Source organism: Moschus berezovskii, chromosome 6 (assembly GCF_049115385.1).
Source record: "Moschus berezovskii isolate FMDL1 chromosome 6, NW_MosBer_1.0, whole genome shotgun sequence".
Lineage (NCBI taxonomy): Eukaryota > Metazoa > Chordata > Mammalia > Artiodactyla > Moschidae > Moschus > Moschus berezovskii.
Window position 1 is genome coordinate 118,258,240 of NC_142465.1, and position 19,801 is coordinate 118,278,040.

At 48.6% G+C, this 19,801-nt stretch overlaps 1 protein-coding gene across 1 annotated transcript in view; it reads right to left on the reverse strand.

Annotated features, from left to right (window-relative positions):
* Window positions 1–19,801, reverse strand: part of EFCAB6 (EF-hand calcium binding domain 6) — a 225,018-nt gene that overhangs the window by 166,758 nt on the left and 38,459 nt on the right. The window contains exons 5-6 of the mRNA XM_055396088.2: window positions 8,324–8,460; window positions 3,953–4,065 (exon numbers count right to left, since the gene is read on the reverse strand). Coding sequence (XP_055252063.2) covers window positions 3,953–4,065; window positions 8,324–8,460 — 250 coding nt within the window. The remainder of the gene's footprint in view (window positions 1–3,952; window positions 4,066–8,323; window positions 8,461–19,801) is intronic.

A 19,801-nucleotide genomic window follows, 5' to 3' on the forward strand; every position in this document is an offset into this window, starting at 1 on the left:
GGCTCATACTGAAGCAACCCTCCCAGCAGATGACAATGACAAACTATGGCCAAAATATATACAGAAGCTCACTGAAGGCGCTGGACAGCAAATGACACAAACTCGAGTCAACACTTGGAGAAATGGAAACACAACTCATTGAATTTCTTGTTTCTTTGGCCTTTTGACTGAGAGCAGGCCTTGGCTGGAACATTATGCTAAGTGGCTAGAGTCTGGATATAAATCCAGGATCTTTCTGGTTTTAGAAATAAAAAAAAAAAGAGAGAATTCAGGACTATCAGAGTGACTGGAAAGTAAGGAGGGAAAGCACAAAAATAAAGGAAAAAGGGATAGAAGAGGATCTCCAAAGCCTATGAATAAAACCTGCCAAAATCTCTGGCTAACACCAGAAACTATAGAGGTACAAAGCAGAAGACGAGATGCCCAGAGAAGCCCGAAATAGCAGAACAAAGATTTCACATGTTAACCCCCTCAGGGAAGACAGTTTTGTCTTCTACTAAGGTAAACGGACTACTAAAACAAAAACTTAAATTCTTTAGAGGAACATAATAGAATTTATAAGTCTCTACAAGGCAAAATTTACTGTATCTAGGATAATTTCCAAAATTACTAGACATAGACAACAAACAAACAAAAAAACATAGGACACTATGATCCACATTTTAAAAAGGGAAATCAGTAAAGACCAAATCATGAAATGATCTAGATATTGAAATTAGCAGATCAAAAATTTAAGGTATTTAAAAATGTTAAAGTAACAGTATTTGAGAATATGAAGGACAGTATACTACTAATGAATGAACAGACAGGAAATCTCAGCAGAATAACAGAAGCTGAGAAATGTACCCTGGGTCTCAGAGGAGTCCTTTGGGTTTGCTTTTTTTTTGTCTTTTTGGCCTAGTTGCACAGCTTGCCTGTGTTATAGTGTGTGTGAAGTGTCATATATGACAGCAATATAAACAAAGGATAGCAGAGAAGAATTCAGAAAATGCTGCTTAAAGTTCTTGAAACCTATGTGAGCTGTTTTTTTTTTTGTTATTTAGCCACTAAGTCATGCCCGACAATTCTGCAGTCCGATGGACTGTAGCCGGCCAGGCCCCTCTGTCCATGGGATTTCTCAGACAAGAACACTGGAATGGGTTGCCATTTCCTCCTCCAGGGGATCTTCCCAACACAAGGATTGAACCTGTGTCTCCTGCATCGCCCCCTGAGCCGCCAGGGAAGCCTGCATGTGAATTAGTATAATATCACTTGGGATTAGCTGAAGACGTATTAATATGATGGAATAAACGTGCTCAATCAATCCAGATTCCTGTTGACACAAACTCTACAAGAAAAAAGTCAGGGGAAGGGGCTGGTGGATAGAGAAAGAAGGATAGGAATATGATGCGAAAAATCAAGGATCCTACCTCGGAATACAACACAATTCAAGTACAGAATCACTGACAGAAAATAAGAACACAAATTCATTAGAACAAGAAGAGTTCAATAACAAGATAACAAAACAGTGAGAGAGGAAAACAGTATAGTAGGCCAAAGGAAACATTATCGAATAAATAGACACAGCAACATGGTCCTCAGTGAAAATCAAATTACAGAGGTAGCAAGAGACCTAAGATGACCCGTATGTATACAGAGGAGGAAGACAGAGAATAAAGCACCTCAAGAGAGTGCATTCAACAGAGAAGAGCAAAACCACTTGACATAAGGATAGTCTGTATCGCCGAAATGAACCTGAAAAGTGGAACAGAAGCTTTATTCAAAGATGTATAATATTACCAGGATTAGAATGCTGTCTCTCCTTTCCATATTGAGGTATGAACAGATGCCAGGAATAATGCTGACAGTGGTTATTCCTGGGTGGTAGGAACGGTTTGGTTGTTTATTTCAACTTGTCACACATCCACATCAGTGCCTGCCTCCCAGGGCTGCAGGAAACAGGAAAAGACCCAGTACAGGAGCACGTTCAGCCTGGTGGCTGGCACTGAGCGAACACCGGAGCTGAGGTCCATTACCAAGTTAGGCGCATAAGCCTACTGGGGATGGACATTCTCCGTAATCAGGCTAGACCCCGCCTCCTACCCCACTTGAGCTAAGTGTGCACAGCCCCAGGCTTCGGCCAAACATGCTACCCCCAAGGGCCCTCAGCCCAGAGTGCTCACTCCCCTGCTGCTCGTCACACACACCCTGTGAACCCCAGTCCTGCAAAAGTGCACCCCTAATCAGACATCCGTCTTCCTCCCGTGAACACCATGACACTCTGCTTTTCTCTTGTAGGCATTTAGATAGCTTGTTTTGGAACTGAGTGATTCCCTGGTAGCTAGCCGGTAAAGATGCAGGAGACACCAGTTTGATTCCTGGGTCAGGAAGATCTGCTGGAGAAGGGATAGGCTACCCACTCCAGTATTCTTGGGCTTCCCTGGTGGCTCAGCCTGCAATGCGGGTGACCTGGGTTCCATCCCTGGGTTGGGAAGATCCTTTGGAGAAGGGAATGGCTCCCCACTCCAGGATTCTGGACTGGAGAATCCGTGGACCGTATAGTCCATGGGGTCACAAAGAGTCAGACACTGCAAAGAGTCAGAGCTTAACAGTTCAAATCTTGACTCTACCACAAACTAGCTGTGTCACTTTGGGAAATTCATTTAACACCCTTGAGTCCAAGTTTTCTCCGCTTAAGATATGGGATAATAATACCCACCTCACAAAGCTGATGAGAAAAATAAAATCGAAAGCTAAGGTTTATAAAGTAACAACACAGAGCACAATAAATAGATTTTTTAAAGATCATTTTATGTGATGCGCTTTATCTTATCCATCTTATTAACATATTAACAGGACTAGTTCTATTAACATATATATATGTTCACAGACCCACAAACACACACACATGCACGCACACACACACGCTTCTGAAAGCCAAGAGCATTGTACTTGCCTTTGTGCTCAGTGAAGGGCCTATTAGCACAGTGACCTGCAGGTGAGCTCACGCAACGCAAAGAGTGGAAGAGTCCCGGGCAGTCCATATTGTCTAGTAATGCCCCAAACTGGGAAGGCTTTGAAAAGTAAGAGTCCTGGGGCTTGCTATTCGCTATCCCGGTTAGTGAAACTGGGCTGAAATCTGAGAATTTCTAGTTTTGTTTTAAGCTTGCTAGTCAGGCAGATCAGGGAATCAGAGAAGGTAGTCCATGCATATTTGTTGCAATCACTTGTGCTGATCCCAGACAGTGACAACCCATCTTGAATGAGTCGGTCCCACGTAGCAAACCCCGGAGGCGAGAAAACTGCTTGCCTCAAACAGCTTAGAGCCCGGACGGGAGCACCTCCTGCCGTATGTTCCATATGTCTACCCTGGAGGAGCTGGGCCCCCGCTCTCTGCAGAACTGTGCAACCCCAGGCATCACGCTCCCGAGGCTGGGATTTCCATCAGCACGAGGAAGGCTTTTCCTTCTCAAGGCTGTGTGCCTACGTGAGCCTGGCTTTAAGTGTCCGGTATAACCACCACAACTACTCAACCATCTCCCCTTTGTATCAAGATTTGTCCCATCATTAAAAGAGTAGTTACATGTTCACTACCAGTAATTGTTGAAAATACAGAGGTAGCAGAAAGAATCAAATACCCAGAGACGTACCACTTAAAAGACAATCCACAGTTCAGAGTTCCTTTCTAATCACCTACTGTTATCCCACATACATTTTCCCAAGTTATAATTAACTTTGTGAAGATCATTGCTTGTGGCTACACAGTTTACCATGTGGATAAGCTGTGACTCACTTAACCCCTTCCCTGTTGTCAGACACTTATGCCATCTTACAAATAAGGATACCATGACTGTCTTGGTGGGTAACGCGTTTTCCGTATTTTAAAGCACTTCCTCAGGACAGAGTCACAGATGAGGAATTACCACGCCAAAGCATATTGAAATCTTTAGCTGTGTGCTTTGAAAATACTGACCTTGATTTCCCATATTATATTTAAGGTTCAAGTCATTATTTAAACTGAGGTTCTTCAAGAAAACCTTATAATCCACTGCAGCATCTTTATCAATATTGTAGTGTTGTGCAAACCTAAAATAGAAACATTCATTAATATTCAGAAATTATGATACAGAGCATCTAAATGAAGCAGGTTTTTTACTGAGGTAACTTTACGCTGGGGCTGGCATTAATTTTAATGCATTTCTCTAGCTAGAGCTAGAAAATAGAAGTAAACCCTAGGAAATGTTACTGTAAGATTTTTTAAATGCAAATATCCCTGAAACTAGCATAATCAACTATGCCTCAATTAAAAAACAAATTAAATAAATAAAATGCAGATATTTGGTGGGGGGGGGGGGGAATCTCACCACTCTGCCTCCAGAGGGCTGTGTATTGGTATGATTGGACAGGAATGTCTTAGGACCCGTGAAAGGAACACTCTTGCCTGCACCCCTAGGGTCCTCTCCCCTCTCTGGTGGGAGTGGGTGAGGGGCCCCTCTGCACGCAGACAGCAAAAGCAGGTCCCATTTCCTTTAATAACTGGTGGGGGATGGATCTGGGCCATGAGTCAGCATACGATTTCTATAACCAGACAAATCTAGAGCTGGGGGAGGACAGAACACAGCCCACCTTCTTGACCATCATTTCACAGAGAGAAGCCGTGCCCAGGATGGCATATCATTTTAAAGCAGTGGAAGGGGGGAGCTTTTCTTGGAGCCTTCTAGGACTTGCATGTATAGAAAGAGAAATTTTTAAAACACTTAACCAATGTCTCTTCCTGAAATATACAGAGACACTCTTTTTTTAAAGTCAAGATAAATGGAATGTTTGGATTCTTTTATTTTTTCTTTCTAAAATGAAATTTCTATTATTCAAATCTGCCACTTGATAAATGGTTTTCTAGATAATTTCTGCATTATTACATTTATAAAAAAAATTGACAGTTTTTAAATGTTTGGTTATATTGTCTCCATATGCATTGGTTTCTATAATTATCTAATTTCATGCTGCTTCCTACAAATTTAGTAATTATCACTTAAAGTATTTGTTATTTTTCTGTTTTCCAAATTTAACAAAGAGTAATGTCGTGTATTCATTTCAATGCATACCTTTTTTCTTTTTTTCCACTTTGGTGAATCCTGCCTATTGTCCTAATAAGAAAAATTATCTTGAGATATGATAGCTGCCAGATGTTAACACTGAGACTCCCTAAATAGCTCCATCTTTCATCCGTAAACTCTGCCTGGCAAACATAAGCTATAAGCACAAGATCCCAGAAGGTGGCCCCTGATGGGCTCCTTTCCGAGTTGCTGTCCTGCAGAAAGTCTCCGCTGCTCTGCCGCTCCAGGAAAACGTCAGCATCCTGATAAAAACAACCCCTGTCACCGGCTCTCCCGCTTCCTGTGAAAACTCAGCATTCCTTCCAACTGGTACTGGCTCAAGAGGATCCTGACCTTTCCTGAAGTTCAGCCCACCAGCGTTCGTAATACCTGGTACACAATCGCTGAGAACAGGCAGACACAATCCCATGGTATTATTTCCTACAGATACGATTCAAAAATGAAGCCTCAGTACTTCATAAGGATGCAGAATCTCAAAAGCCTTTTTTTTAAAAAAAAAAAAAAAAACAAGAATCAAGGCACTCACTCCCAATCCCAAGTCGGACCCATTCCCAAGATGCAGCAATAAAGGCCATTTTCCCAGGGACCTGATCTGCAGGCAGGAGAACCCACACGTGTGCAGATGCCCAAGGCAAGATGGCCATGTGGGAAGGCTGCCTTCAGGGACAAAGGAAATGATGCCAATGGATCCATAAACCTCTTCAGCATCACCACCTATAACTGTGCCTTGGGCTGCACTCATCTGCCCAGGTGGCAGGCTGACCAACTGAGTTTGTTTGTTTCTTTGTTCTTCAAGGTCACACAAATGATTTTACCCGGATTCAAATATTTTGTCCTGCAGGGCAGTGCACAGGACAGTAGAGGGTGTGAGACGGGATGGGAAGAGAAAACCCCGCGGCCTCAGGACCGTCGGGCCAAGCATAGAACTGGGCAGTGACCATCTCCCCCAGTTCTCGTTTCCACAGGCTGGATGGTATTCTGCAGCCTCAAGAGAGCTGTTTCTCAGAGAGTAGAGGGCACCCTATGAGGTTATCGCTGTGAAACGAGTGCCTACTATGTGCCAGGCACATGGCAGGCACACTTTGTACACTCCTCGAAGTCCTCCAGCCTGGAGAGGCAGGCTCCTGAGTCCCCATCTCTTTAAGCTGAATATCAGAGAGTCCCAGGAGTCTAGGGAGGGCAGGCACAGACCTGACCCCAAGCATGCCTGACTTCAAAGCCCAGACCACTCCTACTTCCCTGTGGTCCCCCCACCCCGCCCCACGCTGAAGGCTGATATTAAAGAGAAAGCTGTTAGATAAAAGAAAGGATTCAAAAATGCATTGTGTTTCCTGCTGAAACACTGAAAAGGCAAAGCTAATACTGAAGCAGCTTCTCAAGGAAAGAGTATATTCTCCAGCTTCAATAAGAAAAGCATTAAAGCAATTGAAGAAATGGTCTACTTTTGATCTTCCCCTTTTCAGTTCTAAAGGAAAGCAATTCTGTTAAGTTCCTCCAGCCTTATCACACAAACAGTATTGTTTTTGAGGCTTAAAAAAAAAAATCGCAAATAAAAATTTGCAGAGTTCTTTATTATTCAATACTTGTGAGATGGGGAAACAGACAGTAACATTTTTTATAGATTTACTAGGTTGGAGACTGCAGTGCCAAACACAAGGTTTATTGTCAAATAAAACACTGTTTTGTATTTTGATTGCCTGTTTTAGAAGAGTGTTGCTTCTGTTCTATAATTGCATGCACAAAATTATTTAATTTGTTTTGTTTGGATCTTATTCTGGACATTTTCCCAGTCGGAAAGATGTAAAAATTAAAACATCTATTATGTCTTTTATATTCTGAGGTGGGTTATAAAGAGAAAAAGAAGAAGAAAATATTCAGAAGACTCGGAAACATCCATGTTTTAAGTCTCCACGCTCTCCAGGCCCTGCCGTGGTCCGTAAGGCTGTTGTCACATGCCCTCTAGACTTCCTTGCTCTGGGAGCAAGTTCCTTTCCTAACAGAGGCAACACCATCTTTATTTAATAAAACGACGTAAGCAACCACAACGGCCCATCTTACTAGTGATTTATAACTGCGGTGTGATATGAAACCCTTAGGCTCAGGGGGAAATCATCGGGCTTGGTTCTTTTGTTAATGGCCTGGAGGGTGCTGAGAACAGTGGGAAAAGGCAGGAAGAGGACGAGGCCTCGTGACTGAGGTTACACACGGGCGCCCCTTCCAGAGGCTTCCACCCAGAAGTCAGGTAGCCACAGAATCTGAGCATTTGGCTTCTTCTAAATGATCTGGAGCTTACTGGAGGCTCAAAAAATGTGCCGCTTCCACACACTGCCCTCCAGTCAGGAGCAGGTGGCCGCGGCTTTCAGATGCCACGGGGCAGCTCCTGTACTCCCCCTGCTCTGCCGTGCCGGCCCCAACCTCGGCAACCACAGTCCGCAAAGGAAAAGCCGGTTTCTGTCACCACATCAGGATGGCGGGCCAAGAGGGAGCGCAGAGACCAAAGAATAAACGGTGAAGTTTTCACTCTTCTCCTAACCCCAGGCCCGGAGCAGGAGTCATCTGTGGACTGGAAGTCCGGGAGGCGGAGGGCGTGGTGCCAGGCAGGCAGAGGGAGACCCTGGTGATGGATGGCTCCAATAATGGAGATGTGTTCAGAGCTGCAGGCCAGCTGACTCTCACCCGAGGCGGGCTGGAGGAATTGGAACCATTGGTTCTCACTTTTGAGAATTTGCGGAGAGCTTCAGGAACACGGGAGAAACGTCGACTGAGTATCTCTTTTAAATATGGTCAAGACAGGGACTTCCCTGGCGGTGCGGTGGCTGAGACGCTGCAGTTTCCAATGCAGGGGGCCTGGGTTCGATCCCTGGCCAGGAACTAGATGCCACGTGCTGTAAGTAAGAGTCCATACGCTGAAACTAAGACCTGGCACAGTCACATAAATAAACAACATAAATATAAAAACCACCCAGTGCTGCTGCTCAGTCGCTTCCGTCGTGTCTGACTCTGTGCGACCCCATAGATGGCAGCCCACCAGGCTCCTCCATCCCTGGGATTCTGCGGGCAAGAACACTGGAGTGGGCTGCACTATTTAAAAAAGGAAAAGAAAACAGTCAAGACAGAGAAGGCGGGAGGGAAGATGCCGCCTGGATCTAGTAACCCTGACAAGCCCCATTTTGAAACTGGCTGGCGCTTCTACTGAGCAGTGTCTCAGCGTATCTTTGCTTACTTACTTTTTGTATTCCTCATCTTTCATCTTCAAACAGAAGGTCTCCAGAACCCTCCTCAGCTCATGTGGCTGGACCAGACCAGTCGTGTTAACATCAATGAGCATAAGGGCTTTCATGACGGTTTTAATGTTTTTGAAAATCTGCATATAAAAAGCGATTTAGGAGAAGTCAAAAGATCCAGTGTTAAAAATCAGGATGGTAATAAAACATCGGAAGGATGAACGTGTTTAAACACTTCTTGTAAAATAAAATGTTTCCAAAGACGCACACTCGTAGATATTGCAAAATGACACATCTATGGAAAAAAGGACATTTTCCATTTCTTGAATGTTTTCAAAGCAATTTTCTCTATAAATGGTCTTAGTAAGTCGAGAAAAAACTCTTTCTGATGTAAAGTGGTAGGTCTCATACACAATTCATTCCCTTGTAAGAGCCATATGAAAAATCTTTTTTGTTACTTGATACATTAAAACTATAGTTCTGGCATAGCTGGACGTGGACGATTTTTATTTTTCATAGCCATATGCAAACTATTTTTACTAGGAGCTAGAAAAATATGAGTATATATTTCAACCCCTCTGAATTTTTAAAAGACATTACAGGAAAAGTTTTATAGCAATCTTTCCCAAATTCAGCAAATGCATATTTATTGAGCATGCAGACCTGACAGGCATTTGGTAAGGCCCCAGGGAGACACAGGGCTGTATGCTGGCCCTAAGCTACTTCTGCATGGAGGAGAGAAACAGCTAAGCATGGGGCTTGGGGCTTGGGGCTCAGCGTGCCAAGGCCAGAACCACGTGAGTCCTACAGAGCCCCACGAAGTAAGCACCATTTCCCCACTTTTAGTTAAAACTGAGGTTGAGGAGGCTGCATGAGTTACCCATCATCACCCGGTTAGACAACGATGATGCTGAGGGTCCATCCTCCAGCATCCATGGTCCATGGATCAAGTCCATCCCCAAGCCTCACCTCCCGCAGAGACAAGAAGACATGGAAACGAATGTTGCCCAAGATAGGAACCATCGGAACAAGAGCCCAACACCAGAGACAGACAAAGGAGGAGCTGTGGGTCTTCACAGAAGAGGACAAACCCCTCCAGCGGAGCCCCCGGGGCCTTCACGCAGGAGGCGGCTCCTGAGCTGGGAGGAGCGGGCACTACGTGCAGCAGGTGTGAGGGCAGGCTGTGCAGGAGGGCGATGAACGTCCGGCCCGACTGGGTGCCGGGAGCCCTGACTCCAGATCAGACCAAGTCCAGCCCGGCGCAGAGGGGAGTCAGTGCACCGCAAGGAAGGGGTTTAGGGAAGGCTGAAGGATGGACAGGTTTGTTCCCAATTTCCTCAACATCTCCGCTGACTGCTCCCTTTGACCTGAAGGAGCCCCCTGGCAGCCCGCCCACCCCAGGGTGAACGTCTTGGGGACCTCACCAGAGGAAGCACTGGGCTGGAGAGGGAATGGCCTCGTCCCCGGCTCCTCCTGGCTGGGTCAGCTTGTCCCCTCCCCTGCCCCGACCGGAGGACGTCAGCCCCGCACACCCGCCCTGCCTCAGCACCGTTCATGCCATCCACGCAGACGACCTCTGACTCAGACCCGCGTCCTCCTCCCTGCTCACACTCACCCCCTGTCACCAATAAGTGCTGCTCTCTAAAACCAAGCCTCAGGTCCAAGGACTCCCTAACGTTGAGTTCCCTTCCCCGAGGGCTGACCCCCAACAACACTCTTCCCTCCACGGCCCCGCCACACTCCATCTTTATGCCCCGACCACAGTCCATCTCTGGCCTTACCTTGTGGCTCAGCTGGTAAAGAATCTGCCTGCAATGCGGGAGACCTGGATTCAATGCCTGGGTTGGGAAGATCCCCTGGAGAAGGGAAAGGCTCCCACTCCAGTATTCTGTCCTGCAGAATTCCATGGACTGTACAGTCCACAGGGTCGCAGAGTCGGACACGACTGAGCGACTTTCACGGTCCATCTGTATACTCCCTGCCACGCTCCATCTTTATAATGACCCACTACCTCTGTGCTCCACTCACCCTCTCCGCCTGCCTCCTCCTGTCTGGCCGAGCCCCTAACCCTGACCAAATCCGCCTCATGGCCTCTTCCAAGTGCCCGATGTGGCCGGAGAGGACAGACCATGGAACCCTACCTGGGTCCCCTCACTTGAGACACCAACCCCGCCAGCAGCGGGTGCATGGGAATCCTTCTCTCCGCTCCCCACCATCTCTGCTCTTCACCTCCCTTCCCATCTGCCTCCTTTCTCTATCACAGATAACCTTCCTCCTTACTTACAGGGAAAACAGAAGCCACTGGAACCCAATGTCCTGTGCTTCTGCACCCAGGGACCGGGTCCCGTCCTGCTCTCACCAAGGGACCGGGTCCCGTCCTGCTCTCACCTAGGGACCGGGTCCCGTCCTGCTCTCACCCAGGGACCGGGTCCCGTCCTGCTCTCACCTAGGGACCAGGTCCCGTCCTCCACACCCAGGGATAGTTCCCATCCTCTGCACCCAGGGATTGGTCCCGTCCTCCGCACCCAGGGACTGGTCCCATCCTGCTCCAGACGCCGACCCTGCTGCCCTCACACATGCAATGATGTCCAGTACCTGAACAATCTTAGAAGGGAGCCCTCCCTCCTCACCTGGCCTCTGCCTCTAGCCGCTTCTTTTCTTGTGCAGAAATCCCCCCGAAGAGTTGTCTGCGCTTTCTGTCTCTAGTGTCTCCCCTACAGCCGATCAGCTCTCTCCCCACCACCGCACAGAGACTGACCTTGTCGGGGTGGTGACCTTGCCAGGTCCAGGGGCTCCTGGGGCCCATCTTGCTGCCCACGCACCAGCCCTCCACCCAGCTCAGCGCCCCTTCCTCTGGAAACACACTTCCACCCCGGCTTCCGCATCCCGTCCCGGGTTCTCCTTGGCTTCTGCCTTGGGCTTAGTCTGGTCCCTGCTAGTCGCTCTGAAGTCTGGGCAGCCACAAACTCAGGCCCTGGGTCTCCTGGCCTGTCTAACCACATTCCCTCCTGGGTGGTCCTGTCTTTGCCTTTCATAACTGGCCGATGGCTCCAGCCATCTGACTCCAGCTCTGGCCTTGCCTCTCAGCCTTTGTTAGGATGTCCCCCTCGAGTCCAGCAGACACCAGCTCCGCCTATCCCGCTGTGGCAGGGCTGTCCCGCCAGATTCTCTTCTCACACTCATGTTCGGTCCCAAGAGCCCAGCAGCCCTCCCATAACGACTTTTCCGGGATCCAGCCTATCTCTGCCTCGCACCCTTGGGCTGGGCTGGGCTGGGCTGGGCTGGGCTGTGCTGGTGGGACCACCTCCCACCTGGGCTCCCAGTGTCCACGCCTGACCCACGGCTGAGGCTCCAGCAGCAGCGGGGGGCCTGTACACAGGGCCGGGCACACAGCCCTTTGCCCACAGCCTGCCCGCCACTCTGACCCCTCCAGGTTAAAGGCCAGAGCCCCGCAGACTGGCTCCTGGCAGCGATCCTGCCTTGTCCCGGTCCCTGCTGCTCCTCAGGAGTCGGCCAGGCGCCTCTGGCCTCGGGAACATTCGCTCTTCCTTCTGCCCAGAACTTTCCTCCCCAGACCCCCAGTGGCTCCTCCCTCGCTTCTCTCGGGGCCTGGTCCACGTGTCATCTTATCCAAAAGGCTTCCCCTGACGCCACGCCCAGTGCTCATCTTCCTGGTACTACTCACAACTAATGTCAGGCCTGTCTTTACTGTCCGTCTCTCCCTCGGGGATGTGGGCTCCCTGAGAGCAGGGCTCTGCCCACCACGCCACCCCCAGGGTCTAGAGCAGCTGCCTCTGCAGAGCGAACCAATGAATGAATCCAGCTTCTTTTCACCTGCCTGGGAGAAAGCCACACTCTGAGGAAGCTGTGCTCTATACCTGCAAACACACCTCCGTGGAGCCAACCCTGAGAGCAATAAGGATTCAGTGCAATCAAAGCTACAGTCATAGGATCGAATAAATAGTCATTGGATTTTGTCATGCGCCAAGCCCTGTGCTAAACTGTATACACGTCTCCCACTTCTACTGACTAGGGGGCCTTGGCTGAACCAAGCTCAGTATTCAAAACCCAGAAGACCAAGCCCAGAGCTGCCTGGACAGCATTGGCTGCCATGAAACGGCTCGAGCGTGTCCACCCTCAACTCTACCCCTTTGTCTGAAAGCACGGAGCCCCAACCACTAGAGTACTTGTGCCTGAGGGCAAAAAAAAAAAAAACCCTCAGCACTTTGTCTGCTGCCAAGTCCTGATTCACCTCTTCTGGTAAAACGGGAGGCGATGTGCTTTTTTAAAAAACCCGAAGCAACCCATATGGGCCCCGCAGGGAAAGCGGGGAGCTGCAGAGCTGGCATGGAGCACACACCCAACCGGAGGTATGTCTCCAAGTCTCGTATCGCTTGTCAGACTGAAGCTTGGCAGCATCTCGGTGGAGCTGCAGATGGTGAGGTTTATCAGAGGCACCAGAGCTGGGGCTGCGGCGTGAGGGCTGCTCCCACACGGGACGGAAGGAGAAGCGGCCCAAAGGGAAGGAAGGGCCGGTCCTGCCCCAGCCCACTGCCCTCCCACTTGAGGAGGGAGACGAGGAGAGGGAGCGGGACAGGGAGATGAGGCGGACCCGCGGGGAACACCCGGCTCCTCTCTGGGCTGGCCAGACGCCTGCCACTTGGGCTCAGCCGGGACATGTCCGCATCAAGAGTCCCTGCCTCTGAGCCCCCTGCTCCCCACAACCCACCCCCCACACTGAGCACCTTCATGTCACAGGCCCTCCAGGGTCTCTTCAACCATAGTCCAGAGCCGTGGACGGCCTGACCCCCACGACCTCCTGACCTCACCCGGCCCCCTCCAGTGACACAGGCCGGTCTGCGCTTTCTAGTCCGGTGAGGCTTCTGCATATCCGGCTTCCTCCGCACGGCGGGTTCCCTTGAGGCCCTCATTCGGGTCTCGGTCCATCTCACCGGCCCTCAAAGGCCTTCCCCATGGCCTGCACAAAAGCACACCCTCCTCCCTTTCTTCCTTTGCGTTCGCCCACACCTGGACGTGTCAGATTTCTTTCGATTGCCTTCCTTATTCATTGACGCATAAACGCCATGGAGGGGATTTCAGTCTCATTTGCTGCTGTATCCTCAGGCTTAGAACAGTCCCTGGACAGAGCAGGTGCTCAGAAACACTTGCACAGTGAGCTTGCTGCAGTCACCGCTGTCCAAACATGCTCCTGGTCCTGCCCCCATCCACCCTGGCTCTCCTGACTGCACCCCATCCCATCACTGGCTCCCTGACTTTCATCTTGACATCCTGGGGTAGCCCTGCCTGAAAGGGGTACCCAGCTCCTTCCCCCAGGAGGGGACCTCCCTACTCTCTGCCTGACCTCGGCTCTCCAGGAAATTCATCACCCTTCACTTCCCCCCGGCTTTCCTGGAGGAGAGCTCAGAGAGGGCCAAGTCCATGGAAGGAGAAAAAGGCTGTGCAGCTTACAACAAGGGAAGGGCCTCCGTCCAAACCCAGCTTCTCAGAAAGGAGAAGGTGCTCTCCTGGCGCGGCTCTGGGGCCTGTGGGAGAAGAGCTCCCTGCGCTCCGTGTGTGCATGCTAAGTACATGCTAAGTCGCTTTGGTCATGTCCAACTCTTTGTGACCCCATGGACTATAGCCCTCCAGGCTCCTCTGTCCATGGGATTCTCCAGGCAAGGATACTGGAGTGGGTTGCCATGCCCTCCTCCAGGGGATCTTCCCAACTCAGGGATCGAACCCACCTCTCTTATGTCTCCTGAGTTGGCAGGCAGGTTTTTTACCACTAGTGCCACCTGGGAAGCCCTCCTGCACTCCAGGTCCTGTAGACTCTTGCCTGCAGCCTGTTTCTGTATGCTGGAAAGCTAGGAGTGATTTTTACATGTGTAAGTGGTTGAGGGGAAAAAATCAAAAGAAGGGTATTCTGTGATACGTGAAAGTTATTTATGAATTTCAAATTTCAAGACTCAAAAGTAGATTTTAATGGCGCCCAGCCATGCCCGTTCATTTATGTAAATAAGTTTCCTCCAGAGGCCTCCCCTACGGGGCAGAGTTGAGCGCTCAGGCTGAACAGTCTGGCTGGCCAGGACAAAAATACTGGCCATCTTCACAGACGTTCACGATCCTGCCCCACTCCCTCACCTGCACCCCCTGGTAGGTGTCAGGGAGCATCAGGTACAGACAGAAGCAGCGTTAAAAGCGGGGGTGCTTCCCTGGTGGCCCCGTGGTAGAGAGCCCACTTTGCAAGGCAGGGGATGCAGGTGCAACCCCTGGTCGGGGAACTGAGTTCCCACAGGCCTCAGGGCAACTAAGTCAACACACCGCAACTAGAGACTCGGTGCAAAAGATCCACATGACGCAGCGAAGATCCTGAGTGGTAACCGAGACCGCTCCCCACCTCAGCCAAATAAATAAATATTTCAAAAATAAATAAATAAAAAGAAAAGCAAAACGACAGGTAATTATGACTTTGAGTTAAAGACCCGGGAGCCAGAAAATGGCCTGACACTCTCTGAAGACCTATCCCCAAGTCTTCTCTTCCCAGCCAGTTGCTCCATCTCCTGCCCCAGACTCAGTCCCCACTCCATCCTGGGTGGTCAGGGGCCCGGCCAGGAGCCTTCCCGTCAAGCTCTGAGCCCTGCGCCAGGCTTAGGAGTGCACGGCCCAGCCCAGCTGTGTCCCGGCCCCCACGGCCCCTGCAGCACCACGGCCCCTGTGAGAAGGCAGCATCTAACCCTCTTCCTGGCCTCAGAGTCCCCATATGGGGAGATGACTGAGCCCGAGGGGTGATCAAGAACCAAGCAATCCAGGGATGGGAACCACGGAGAACATGCGCTAACAAGGCTGGAGTCTGCCCTCTGGACAGCAGGGTTGGGAGAAACCGGAGAGAAAGCCTTAAAGGTCTGAAGTGTGGCTACATAAACCAGGACTTACTCACCTAACATTTCAAGAAAAGGAAAAAAAAAGCCCCATTCTACAGAAAAGTGTGAGTCACTCAGTTGTGTTAGACTCTGTAGCCCTCCAGGCTCCTCTGTCCATGGGATTCTCCAGGCGAGAATACTGGCGTGGGTAGCCATTTCCTTCTCCAGGGAATCTTCCCAGCCCAGGTCTCCTGCATTGCAGGCAGACATTTTACTGTCTGTGCCACCAGGGAAGCCCACGGAAGAGTGAAGTAAAAAAGGAAGGAGGCAATTACTTTGGGGGAGGAGGGGAAATGATAGGAGCAAAATTAAATTAAAATATTCCCCAAAAGACTTAGATGGACTCAAAGAGGGCAGACTCACAAATGTTACTATAAGGAGCAGAGAATGTCTGCCAAGAAGAGTAAAGCCAGGGAGGAGTGGGGAAGAGAAAGTTCCTTCAGAGGCGGTAGCAACCGCGGAGAACCAAAGTGCCCCAGGCTGCCATCATTCTGGTAACCTTGGAACAGAGACTTGTCTCCTTCCAACTCCAGTGTTCTCATCTGTGAAATGGGAATGAATGGGCACTGCGTCACAGCGCAGATGACACGAGCTCACGTGTGCAGGTACCTCACAGGGAACAGACTCAACAGACGGTGGTCTGATAGGAACCAGTGATCAAGACCAAAGGCTGAGGGCAGAGATATAAATAACCAGCTAACCACACACACATGCTGGGCAACAGCAACTGGCTGAACCAGTGCCACTGCCCCGCTCAGTCAACTCGTCTACTTCCTTCCCTTCCCCAGCGCCCAACCTAGGCTAACAGACGCCGTGAGAGAGCAGAAGGTCTTGAGCGGACAGGAGTCCAGGGCCAAGAATGGGGCCTGCATCAATGGATAATTGTCAAGTGGATGAAGGTATGGATGATGGATGGATGGATGATGGATGGATGGATGGATGGATGGATGGATGATGGATGGATGGATGATGGATGGATGGATGGATGGATGGATGGATGGATGATGGATGGACTGATGGATGATGGATGATGGATGGATGATGGATGGATGGATGGATGGATGATGGATGGATGGATGGATGGATGATGGATGATGGATGGATGATGGATGGATGATGGATGGATGGATGGATGATGGATGGATGGATGGATGGATGATGGATGGATGATGGATGGATGGATTGATGGATGATGGATGGATGATGGATGGATGGATGGATGATGGATGGATGGATGGACAGAAAGAAGGATGGATGGATGGATAATAGACAGATGGACACATGGAGGGATAGACGGCTATATGCATGCATAGACTAATGGAGAGAAAAATGGATGGATGGATGGGTGACTGCATCATTCATGGGCAAGAAGCATTGGTAAGACAACAAAATCCTTGTACAGACAGGACAGGTGCCTGCAGAAGGGCAGACAGGCATGTCATTTCTGGGGACACAGTTATCTGCTCTACATTCTCCCAGGGGGACGAACTGAGAATTGAATAGAGACAGCAGAGCAGGAGGGGCAGATTACAGCAGTCTGTGTGCCTATTTATTATTGGCACGGACAGGATATGTGAATTTTCCATGAGTTACATGGAGAAGAAGAAAGGCAGAAGGCTAACAATGAAGTACCAGAAAGAAAATTAAGGAAACAATCCCATTTACCATCACCTCAAAAAAGAATAAAAATACCTAGGAATAAACCTACCTCAGGAAGCAAAAGACCTGTATCCAAAATAGTTTTTGGACACTGATGAAAGAAATTGAAGATGACACAAACAGATGGAAAGACATAACATGTTGTCAAACTGGAAGAATCAATATTATCAAAATGGCCATACTCCCCCAAGGCAATTAACAGAGTCAATGCAATCCCTATCAAAATATCAATGGCATTTTTTTTTTGCAGAACTAGAACAAAATAATTTTAAAATTTGTATGGAAACACACAAAAGACCTGAAATAGCCAAAACAATCTTGAGAAAGAACAGAATTGGAGGAATCATGCTCCCTGACTTCAGACTATACTACAAAGGTACTGTAATCAAAACAGTATGGTACTGACAGAAAAACAGAATCACAATGGAATAGGGGAGAGAGCCCTGAAACAAACCCACACACTTACAATCTACAATAAAAGAGGCAAGCATATCCAATGGAGAAAAGACAGACTCTTCAATAAGTGGTGCTGGAAAAACTGGACAGCTACATCTAAAGGAGTGAAATTAGAACATCCTTTAACACCATATACAAAAATAAACCCAAAATAGATTAAATGTAGACTGGATATAGACCTAAATGTAAGACTGGATATTATAAAATGTATTGAGGAAAACATAGGCAGAACACTCATTGACATAAATCACAACAATAATTTTTGGATTCGTCTCATAAAGCAAAGAAAATGAAAGCAAAAATAAGTAAATGGGACCTAATTAAACTTAAAAGCTTTTGCATAGCAAAAGAAGGGGCTTCCCAGGTGGTGCTAGTGGTAAAGAACCCACCTGCCAATGCAGGAGACAAGAGACTCGGGTTCGATCCCTGGGTCAGGAAGCTCCCCTGGAGGAGGCTATGGCAACCTACTCCAGTACTCTTGCCTGGAGAATCCCATGCACAGAGGAACCTGTGGGCTATATATAGTCCATAGGGCTGCAAAGAGTCGGACACCACTGAAGAGGCTTGGCACGCACACATGGCAAAAAAAAAACAAAACTACCAACCAACCAAAAGGACAACCTACTGAATGGGAGAAAATACTGGCAAATGACAATGACTGACAAGGGACTGATGGCCAGCATATACAAGCAGCTCATACAACTCAATATAAAGAAACAAACGGCCCGATGAAAAAATGGGTGGAAGAACTGAGTAGGCCTCTTTCCAAAGAGGATATGCAGATGGTCAACGGGCTCATGAAAAGATGCTCAACATCACTAATCAGCAGGGAGATGCAAATCAAACCCACAGTGAGCTATCACTTCACACCTGTCAGAATGGCCATCATCACAAAGAACACAGGTAACAAATGTTGGCGGGGGTGTGGAGAAAGGGGAATCCTCTTACACTATTGGTGGGAATATTAATTGCTACAGCCACTATGGAAAACAGTATGGAGGTTTCTCAAAAAAAAAAAAAAAAACAGAACCACCGTATGACCCAGCAATTTCATTCCTTGCTTCAGTTCAGTTCAGTTGCTCAGTTCAGTTCAGTTCAGTCGCTCAGTCATGTCCGACTCTTTGCGACCCCATGAATCACAGCATGCCAGGCCTCCCTGTCCATCACCAACTCCCGGAGTTCACTCAAACTCATGTCCATCGAGTCGGTGATGCCATCCAGCCATCTCATTCTCTGTCGTCCCCTTCTCCTCCCGCCCCCAACGCTTCCCAGCATCAGAGTCTTTTCCAGTGAGTCAACTTGTCGCATGAGGTGGCCAAAGTATTGCAGTTTCAGCTTTAGCACCCAGGACTGATCTCCTCTAGAATGGACTGGTTGGATCTCCTTGCAGTCCAAGGGACTCTCAAGAGTCTTCTCCAGCACCACCGTTCAAAAGCATCAATTCTTCAGCGATCAGCTTTCTTCACAGTCCAACTCTCACATCCATACGTGACCACGGGAAAAACCATAGCCTTGACTAGACGGACCTTTGTTGGCAAAGTAATGTCTCTGCTTTTTAATATGCTCTCTAGGTTGGTCATAACTTTCCTTTCGAGGAGTAAGCGTCTTTTAATTTCATGGCTGTAATCACCATCTGCAGTGATTTTGGAGCCCAGAAAAATAAAGTCAGCCACTGTTTCCATTGTTTCCCCATCTATTTGCCATGAGGTGATGGGACCAGATGCCATGATCCTAGTTTTCTGAATATATATCCCCCAAACATCAAAACCACTACTTTGAAAAGATACATACACCATACATCCCAGTGTTCACAGCAGCATTATTTATAACAGCCAAGACATGGAAGCAACCCAAGTGTCCATCAACAGATGAATAAATAAAGAAGATGTGGTATAAAAAAGAAAGAAATTTTGCCATTTGTAAAGCAACATGGATGGACTTGGAGGGCAATATGTTAAGGCAAGGAAGTCAGATAAAGACAAATACTGCATGATATCACATGTGAAATCTAAAAAAATATAACAGACCAGTGAATACAGAGAAACAAGCAGCAGTCTCGCAGATACAGAGAACAAACTAGAGGTTACCAGTGGAGGCAGGGGAGGGGCAATGCAAGGGCGGGAGACATGAACGCAAACTAGTGGGTGTAAAATAGGCTCCAGGACGTGCTCCACAACACAGGACAACAGCCGATGTTCCACAATAACTGTGAATGGAAAGCAACCTTTATAAATTGTATAAAACTTTTTTTTTAAAGAAAAAGAAAGGTAGAAGGCTTAAGCTGGTCTGCTCCCAGGGGCTGCTCACCAGCTGGGGAGACAGGAGCTGCAGGAGCAGGTTAAGGGGACCGCCGGGGCAGGGGACGGGGAGAGAGGGGAGGGTGAGCCCTGAGCTGCTCCGTCTCACTGGGAACCACACAGTTCAGGGGCCCCTGAAGCGCCATCCC